The 9,610-nt window shown below is 41.9% G+C and overlaps 2 protein-coding genes across 2 annotated transcripts in view; both read left to right on the forward strand.

Moving 5' to 3' along the window:
* Positions 1-8: 8 nt before the first annotated feature.
* On the forward strand, positions 9-2,404 carry LOC118415268 (zinc finger protein 37A-like). The gene is made up of 2 exons (XM_035819722.1): positions 9-46; positions 513-2,404. Exon 2 carries the CDS (start codon positions 513-515, stop codon positions 1,335-1,337), a length of 825 nt encoding a protein of 274 aa, XP_035675615.1. The 5' UTR covers positions 9-46; the 3' UTR covers positions 1,338-2,404.
* A 680-nt stretch (positions 2,405-3,084) lies between these two features.
* LOC118415267 (U3 small nucleolar RNA-interacting protein 2-like) overlaps positions 3,085-9,610 on the forward strand; it is a gene marked incomplete in the record, with an annotated part of 9,204 nt that continues 2,678 nt past the window's right edge. The window contains 12 exon segments of the mRNA XM_035819721.1: positions 3,085-3,233; positions 3,729-3,835; positions 4,437-4,546; positions 4,987-5,054; positions 5,400-5,441; positions 5,729-5,855; positions 6,119-6,243; positions 6,565-6,657; positions 7,017-7,117; positions 7,533-7,670; positions 8,170-8,232; positions 9,013-9,153. Coding sequence (XP_035675614.1) covers positions 3,165-3,233; positions 3,729-3,835; positions 4,437-4,546; positions 4,987-5,054; positions 5,400-5,441; positions 5,729-5,855; positions 6,119-6,243; positions 6,565-6,657; positions 7,017-7,117; positions 7,533-7,670; positions 8,170-8,232; positions 9,013-9,153 — 1,184 coding nt within the window.

Here is a 9,610-nt window from a genome sequence, read left to right on the forward strand (position 1 = left end):
TTGGGCAGAATCGAAACACCCGTGACCACAGTCGTCATCGGTGGAGGTAAATGTGTTCTCAGTGCCATACAGGGTCGTTTTTGGGGCGATCCAGGGGGCGTGAGCGTCCTATGGTGGCGATTTTCAGTATAAAGGACACATCATCAAGATATTGTTGTGTGTTGGGGGGGGGGGGGGGGGGGGGGGGCCAAAAATTTTGGATGTGGGAAAATATTATGATAAGTACACAACACATCGCAGGTAGTAGCATTTTGCCTATAAACTGAAACTTGTCCAACAGATCTTATTCACGTCATGTGCCCATACTCCATTTTTCATGTTATTATTTGTTTTCTTGCTTTATCTGTTGGATTTTTAATGCTTGCAATTTACATTATTTTTTAGATAATGAAAAATCGGTTTTGTGATTATATACTCAGTAAGTCTACTTGATTCTGTTGTAGACATTGATATCTGCTGTGGAGCTGTAGTAAGGTGTTTTATGCAATGTGCCTTTCTTCTCCGAATTACAGATGCAATCACCAGGCAGTCTTCCTGCAGGCAACAGGGGCCTTGGCAAGCCCTGCCTCCACATGAAGCCCAGCCCCACCCTGCAGCTGCGGCCTGGCCAGCTCAGCTGTCCACAGTGTGAGTACAGCTCACCCCTGAACCTGCAGCACGGGGCTCCAGGTACAGCCATGAACACCTGCATGCACACGTCCCCGCCACCTGCAGGTGTCAGGTATGACCACACAGGTCCCAGCCAGCTGCAGGATGGTACAGACATGGATGCGTCCATGGTAACGCACCACGACAGCGGACAGGACATGAGTGTGTATGATGCGGCACAGAGCAACTATCTGTCCGCCAGTCCTGTGGACCAGAAACCTACGGTGACTTCTAACAGCCCAAGTCCCAGCAAAAAGGGTTCTGCTAAGGGTGGCAGGGCACAGAAGTCTCACAAAGCAAAGGCAGCAGTCGGTAAAGGCACAGACGAACCTTACCAGTGTGACGAGTGTTCCTTCAGCTCCCCACAGCGCGACAAGCTCATCAGGCACATGAAGACGCACACTCAGGGGCCTCGTGCGCGTCCCAACCTGCGGCCGTGTCTCCACTCCTGTCACCAGTGTGGCTACGGCACTCCTCACAAGGATAAGCTGGTCAGGCACTTGCGGACTCACAGCGGCGAGAAGCCATTCAAGTGTCCGCAGTGCACGTACGCGTCATCACGGAAAGACAAGCTGATGCGTCACATGCCCACCCACACGGGAGAGAAGCCTCATAAGTGCCCGCAGTGTACCTACGCTACAGCACGCAAAGACAAGCTGAACAGACATGTGCTAACCCACATCAAGTAGAAATGGATCATCCATAACCATCCTCACCTGTACTACACAATTTACAGTGTAGTCAGTAGTCCTAGTAGGGTCTAGATTATTGCTTCATAAGGTCAACAAGTATGCAGTTGTGTATAATCTGCATTTTTTCTTACTCATTGCTTATTGTCCAACATTTAAAGAATATGTAGGTGAGTAATGTGAGTAACATATACTTAAATGAGTGTAATAAATACATACAGTAATGTGTATCAAATTAGAACAAGAGGAGTTTGGGTGACAAATGTGCATAGCAGGCTTGTTGTCTACCACAGCTTTCAAAAGACTAGGATTAAAATTAGAATATTTTTTTGTTCAAGAAATCTAATGCAATGGCTGTGTTTCCAGCTTGACTAGCCGTATTTTGTAAGAATTGTAAAAGTTTTAAGAGTTTTATCCTAGCATTTACCCCAGCAAGAGCATAGCCATGTACAAGTAGTTTAAGAGCAGTCAGAGCACTGATGTATCTCATTTATTTTTAGTTTCAGAGAAAACAGCTTTTTTGTTCTGTCATCTTCTTGAAGATACTTTTGAAGTTCAGTCTTTGCTTTGATTCAGAACTTGACATAGAATGATGATTCTTTTATTCTGAATCTGCATTCTCCTTGCTTTGTTACATATCACTTGTTACATAAAGGATGTGACTTTGTTTTCACTTTGCAAACACTGATGAAATATGTGAATCTCACTATAGGAGACATGTAATAAAACACTTAGACATTTAATGCTGTTTTAAAAGTGAAGCGTGATTAATTAATTGATATGATTATTCTGGGGGCCATGTATGGAATCCAAAATACATGTATATAAAACAAACAAGGTAATAGGTATAGATGATTTTTCATGCAGTCTGGTAATGTCAAAAATGTTACCATTTTCATAGTATCTATTTACTAAATTAGTATTAATTGTAGTGACCTAATGTTAATTGTTTTATGAGAGATGTGATGTAGGTGGTAAATGTTTTGTCAAAGTTCTTACAATTTAAGTTACATTTACTTTTACCATTGTTTGCTGGACAGCTAGAGGGCAATAGATACCATTTCATAATGACCATTGTACTACTAGCCTTCCTCTTTTGACAAACTACATGTAACGTTAGTGTGATTAAAAATTGTTACCAATTCATGAGTCCAAACAGAGTCAATAACAGTTGAGAACAAATCATGTGCATGCATGATGGGTGAGGGCAAGGAGGTTATGGGGCAGCCTGGTTCCTATCTCTGCCTCCTGTTTGCAAAGTTCCTTGTTTGTGGTAAACCTATTACATCCAATACCCTTTGCCCTATCCAGTACCCCTTAGGAAAAAAAATTCATCCATAATATTTGCAATAGATTGTTCGATAGGGACCAGGTAGGTAACTAATAGGATGGACAACTTGTCTGGTACATGTATGGAAATAAAAGCCAAGACAACATTGATTCAAACTTTAAAGCGACCCCTTGTAAGGTCGCTTCGTACTGCAACAATATCGCATAGTTAGGCAAATGGCCCTGGCAAAACAAGGGCATGTATTAGTACATTTGAAGTGACATACATGTATCAAAAGTGACATGTATGCTGAACCATAGGGGTCACTTTTCACAAGTTATATAATCTTAGAAAAGCTGAATTTGTCATCGTTGTTGCAAGGAAGAACAATACCCATATGGTTTACAGGTAACGTTACATCTACAATTAAACGTTATCTCTACATTTGGTTTCCGGTATGCATTGTACGTTGTTTGCCTAACTATGCGATAGTATCTGTAGTGTGCACCAATGCTGCTAGGGAGCGCTTTTTTATTTCCCTGCATGCACCAGACAAAATGTCGTTCTTCATCAGAAACTCTGCGAAAGCGAAGATCTCCAGTACAAAAGTTGGCCAAAAGAGAAAGGTAAGGGTTGTATAAGCTCAATTTTAGTGGAAATATGTCAGAGAAGACATAAACATAAGTATGTGTGACAGGTTTTGTGAGAAGATCGAATAAAAAGCAACTCTGCGGTCGAAATCTGAACGGCGTCTGCTGTGCAGGAACGCACATGGCCTGTATAAGTTTTGAATACGATGTCCTGCGCTTCCTAGCGTTTTATTTTGGCATAGGATGTCTGTGCAGATCTTAAAAATTGATGAAATCAATCTTCCTTAATGATTTGTTATTTCATGTCCAACTTTTCTTCATTTCACCCGTCCTTGCGAAAGCATGCATTATATTTATCATGTGTAGGCAGATTGGGGGAGGGGGGCAGTAGAGAAGTGGACCTGTTCCAAGGATATTAGTCAAACCTGGTCTCAGCAACCATTCAAGGGACTGAGGAACATTTGGTGCTATTTTAGTGTTATATAAGCGTATGGTGTATGTGAGGCATGTAGATTGATATTCATACCACAGACACCAGGGAAACCAGGAGGAAAAAAGACAACCAATGGCAGGCTAGCAGGGAAGAGACGGATGAAGGGAGGAAATGAAGAGATAGCCAGTGATGAGGAGATCCTAAGGTAAAGATAAAAACTTCTACTTCAATGAAATTGCCTAAAGTACATGTCCATGATCATGTCAAACGAACTGTAAGTCAGAATCATACATGTAGAGGGAGCAACAATATATGATGATAGATGTGGGAGAAGTAGGTTCATACTTACCACCCTTCAGCATAATACTGTTCTCCAGCTCTGTTAGTGTTACCCTGGGAAACCAGACTCCTTAGAAGCAGCACGGAAAGGGTTCTCTACCGATCCTCTGCCACAGGCATGCTAGTAACTTACAGTTACTCCTGCCCCACAATACATCTGGCCCCACTATATATTTGCCGGCTCCTATATATTCGCTTCCCCAGAGTCCGTGAGAGACTTGGTGAGAGGCAGGCAATAGTGGGGGCCTGATGGATCATGGGGTGGGTGTAAGTTGTGGGTGTGCATATGGTGGGGCATCAGTACTACAGTAGTGAACCCTTTCTTTCTTGGCCTTAGGAGTCTGGTTTACCAGAGTACAGCTTTTTAGGTACAAAGTGGTGATGTACAAACCATCACCTGTTTCCTTTTGAAGGATAAGAATGTACTTTTGAACACAATGATAATGTCCATCCCCTTGTCTGGACAGTGATGTTGAAGATGTCCCTGAGGAGGAAGCATCAGAAGATGAGGAGGAGACGGCCCAGGAGAAAAGACTCCGCCTCACCAAGCAGTACCTGGCACAGCTGGAGGAGGAAGGTTAGTAACTACAAAGGTTAACCCGCAACGTAAATTGACTAGCTTGCTTAATTCGTGTTTCTGATGGATTTAGACAAACCTTTAGTTGTGAAACATATCTGCTTAAATTAAAAGTCAACTATCACAAAGAAGCAAGAAGTCTAATACTCTTTAGTTGATTATATGCTTGTGCTATCTTGACAATGTATGCAAGTATCTGTAAACTGTTCTTTGTTTTGACCTATTCTATGAACATAGAATAAAGGTCTTCACTCAAAATATAAGGGGAATCATAAGCCAACTAACTAGAACCTGGACAGTGAACAGCTAATTTATGAGCATTTGTATTAGTATGATGTGATAGCTGTAGCTTTACTGTGTCAAAAGTTGAATGGATCACAGCAGAAAATCAGCAGTTAGTGGATTGTGAACCCATGTTGAGTCTGTTATTCCTCCCACAGAAGCTGAGAAGAGGGTTACAGATGAGATAGACAGAGATGCCATCTCCCACAGGCTGCAGGAGGACCTGGTGAGAAACAGTTTCATACTTATAGCAGAAGCAGTACATACTGGTGAGACAGTGTTGTGAGATCGTAATCTTACAAACCATGTACAGAAATATCTCTTGGAAAGTTACATGATAGAAGTCAAAAAGCTTGATGTTTGATGTCTAAACTCTATTAATAATATACATCCATTGTATCTTGAATCTGTTCTGTGATGCATTCAGATTGTCATGTTTGAGGGGATAAGAAATACTAATGTTGAGGATATCTACCATCTTGTCTAGGTTCTTAGTAAAGGGGGATGAGTTTTTTTAATTGCTTAAGAAATAGTTTTTGTTTTGTTTTCCCATGTCCATCCTTCCCTACAGCTGGAGCAGAAAGGGAAGCTTCAGAGAAAAGTAGCTGCACAGGTGAGGTTTTACCCATCAACATGTGATCAAATTACATTATTACTAATAGCATGTAGTACACTCTGAGAAGCAAAATAGAGGTCAAGTGGTCTCTTCAGTTGTCAATGTTGAGTAAGACTTTCATCTTGCTCAAAACCTGGTCAATAAATTGTACAAGTAGGCAAGGTTAGGATGTGAACATTGGCCAAGTGATCTAGAACCATGCTGTTAACCTTAAGACAGCCATTGTTCTATTTGCTTTATGATTCCACTAATTCACTAGCCTGTGCTCCCGTTGTGTCTTTCAGTACATTCCACCGACACCTGCGGACATCCAGGTGTTACGAGGCCACCAGCTGCCCCTCACCTGTCTGGTCGTGTCCTCAGACAGCAAACACGTGTACACAGGTGCCAAGGACTGCTCCATCATCAAGTGTAAGTCACTGCACTAACTTCCTGCAGAGTTTAACTGTAGTTTACAAAAGGTACAAATCATATTTCTGTTACTGTCCTAAATTTTGTCTCTTGTACAATTAAGCCATGGAGTCACTTGAATGATTTGTGTCTTACAAAGTTAATATATATCCTGATTAGGGGGAAAAAGATAAACTATCACAGTTTATTTAGATGTTATGATCAAGTAGAAACTGAAATAAGTCTAGTTGACCAGAACCTTTTTCCTTTGGTGTTGTCTGCAGGGAACATAGCAGAGGGGAAGAAGGAAAAAGTGGTAGCTGGAGGAAGGAAAGGCACAGAAGACAAGCACCAGGGGCACACGGCTCACGTGCTCTGCTTAGCCATTTCTTCTGACAACAAATTTCTGGTGAGTAACAATGGAGAAAAGAGTCTGTGTGTGAATTGTGCAGGAAGCATATTATTGCATTCATATGTCAGTACTAACTGATGGAGGCCACAGAATGATATCTGTATGTTGGTCTTTAGTGTTCTCTCTAGGATTGTGCAACACATAAGATATTCAAATGTGCCTGAACCTAAGGCTGTGGAGGTTTCAATAGCTTTATACTTTTATATATGCTGTTCTCTGGTGTTGTCTCTAGGGTTGTGTAGAATATAAAATATTCAAATGTGCCTGAACATGAAGCTGTGCAGGTTTCAGCAGTCTTATACCTTGTGCTTTGTGCAGGCCTCTGGGTGCAGGAACAAGATAATCCACATCTGGGACCCCGTCAGTCTCACCAGACTTCACACCTTCACAGGACACAGGGATGCTGTAGCTGTGAGTACCATTTCACTTCAGGGGGAGCAGTGCACTGTACTGCCACCAAAGTTTAACTTTGTTTTGTTTTTACAAATGTCAGTGGATTGGAATTGCTTGGAAAAGGAGATGTTAGATGTATTAACTGTAAGTGTACGTTAGTTATGTTAAACATTTGGAAGTGACCACATGCACATGCACACAGACAGATTACATGGTTCTTGTGACTGAGGTATGGTATGGACAATTAAGATGTTCTTGTGAATTGTGTTCTGACAGAAATAATGTAATCTTCCAGTAACTGCACTATCCTATGAGTTTGAAGAGTAATAGTTATAGATGACAGGATTTGACTATGTACTGATATTTTCCCTCCCCAGGGCCTAGCCTTCAGGAAGGGTACTCACACCCTGTTCAGTGGCTCCCATGATAAGACAGTGAAAGTCTGGAGTCTGGACGAGATGGCGTATGTAGAAACACTGTAAGTCTGATCGGCCATATGTGCATGTTCCTTCAGTTGGGATCATCTGTAGCTATGTACCCATAGTCTACATCCCTGATCCCTTCATGTCCTCCATGTCCTACAAAAAATTTGAATGGTGTCATTTCCAGTTCTAACACCACCACTATATGTGCTATTGTTATGGTTACTGTAATCTGCTATGTGTATTGAGCATCTGTCTGCTCTGGGCTTATCCATATGTCCAATTGTCGACTCTGTCGAGCACAATGTAGCACAACTGAAGGATGAATGGAAAACGTAAAAGTGAAAAGAGGATGTTTGGGGGATCCTGCATATAAAACTGCTTTCCTTATAACTAATGGCTATGCTATGTCAGTAGTTAGGAGGATATTTCCACCACTTGGTGTCCTGAAATGTTCCCATGTTTTCCCAGGTTTGGTCACGAAGACTCCATCATGGCGTTGGACAGCCTAGCTAGAGAACGTGCTGTAACAGCAGGGGGCAGGGACAGGACAGTCAGGGTGTGGAAGATCCCTGAAGAATCCCAACTAGTGTTCCATGGAGAGAACAGGTACTGCACATGTACATGGCACAGACAGAGTCAGGCTGGATGTATATAATATGAGGCAAATATGAGGTCATGTAATGTATGTTTGATTCACTGGCCAGTTAGGTCACAGTTTTCATCGTGATTGGCTGTCAGTTATTCATTTATTGATTAACCATTTATTGGGTAGGCCGACTACTTTCTCTTGGCAACCAGTGGCTGAATTGTGAGGAGCTTACAACAGGCAGGGTTAAATTACAAGGGTCTGGAGCGAGCTGCCATTCGGCGCCGCTCATGTGACCTCAGTACGACTATCGCAAGTGTCTGGAGCAAGCTGCCATTCGGCGCCACTCAAGTGACCTCAATACGACAGTAAATGCCCCAGGTGCGGCCAAGGAACTGTAGGTTTTTCTTGTTGATACATTTCAGCAAGTGATGTTACAGCTTCCAATGATTGTAGCATATCCAGAGGCCATCTTTTTGCTCTATGCAAGAATGTCAGGAAAAGCGTTTCCTCTTGCAGGGGTTCCATAGACTGTGTGGCCTTCATCAACGAACAGCACATCGTGTCAGGGGATGACAATGGGTATGTACATTTTGTGCATTTTGCCAGACGTTTTCATTATACATTAGAAAGAGAGCATTACACCTCTTATAACTGGTTTGCACAAAGACAACAATACTGATCTCATGTTATTATAGTTATCAACATCAAACAGTAATATCTACAGGAATAAACCTTTATACAAATAGAGTAAATGCAAAGTATGACAAGATTAACTGTGATATTGACGCTCTAATTCTAAATGTTTCACTTTTGAAGCAGCACATATATGGATTGTCACCGTATAGTCTTATGTAGTCTATATTGTAGACCTTTTGTAAGAAGGACGCAATACGGGTCTCATGCCTGCAAGGTGTTTATTGAATCAAAACCATTGAGTCTTTCACCAAGATAAAACCAACCCTGTCTTTTATCTTGTATCTGTGAAACTGTACTGCAGGAATGTTTGTGTGTGGGGCCTGATGAAGAATGTATCTATGACTGTACTGCAGGAATGTTTGTGTGTGGGGCCTGATGAAGAATGTATCTATGACTGTACTGCAGGAATGTTTGTGTGTGGGGCCTGATGAAGAATGTATCTATGACTGTACTGCAGGAATGTTTGTGTGTGGGGCCTGATGAAGAATGTATCTATGACTGTACTGCAGGAATGTTTGTGTGTGGGGCCTGATGAAGAATGTATCTATGACTGTACTGCAGGAATGTTTGTGTGTGGGGCCTGATGAAGAATTATCTATGACTGTACTGCAGGAATGTTTGTGTGTGGGGCCTGATGAAGAATTATCTATGACTGTACTGCAGGAATGTTTGTGTGTGGGGCCTGATGAAGAAGAAGCCCCTGGTGTCCGTGCGAGGAGCTCACCATGCAGAGGGAAGTGAGCAGCAGGAGTGTTGGGTGTCGGCAGTGGCTGCCCTCACCAACTCCGACCTGATTGCATCAGGTGGGAACTCCTCAGGTGCTTAAGGGCCTTAAACATTTTGAAGTGTTGTTTTCGAGTATGTTTACTGATGTTATAGTGCTTTATCTTTGAAGCAAATTGGTTCAAGTTACAACATGAGTAATCAGTTAAGAGGGTTCAATATATCACATGTTGTACTGTTTAACACCCATAGCTTCCGCCAGTGAGTTCCTTAATAATAGAAGCAAGAGTCCGTAGGACACAATCCTCAGTGAAGTCATTATGGTGTTTGTAATGTTATGTGTTTGATACCCTCTTTAACCATCAATATGCCAAGTATCAGACTAATCCATGAAAAGGATCTTGATTTCTAGGTCAAGACACAGACCATACAAAACAAGTTGGTCAAAGTACAAAATTCTCTTCTTTAGCAAGAAAGCTATTGTAGTATTTGCTTATAAATTATGTAAATGAGTCCCTAATTTTCTATATAATTATGT

The sequence above is a fragment of the Branchiostoma floridae genome, chromosome 5, assembly GCF_000003815.2.
Source record: "Branchiostoma floridae strain S238N-H82 chromosome 5, Bfl_VNyyK, whole genome shotgun sequence".
Lineage (NCBI taxonomy): Eukaryota > Metazoa > Chordata > Leptocardii > Amphioxiformes > Branchiostomatidae > Branchiostoma > Branchiostoma floridae.

Excerpts from the sequence above, each read along its gene's own strand:
- LOC118415268 (XM_035819722.1), top strand. The coding sequence starts at position 513 with ATGCAATCACCAGGCAGTCTTCCTGCAGGCAACAGGGGCCTTGGCAAG.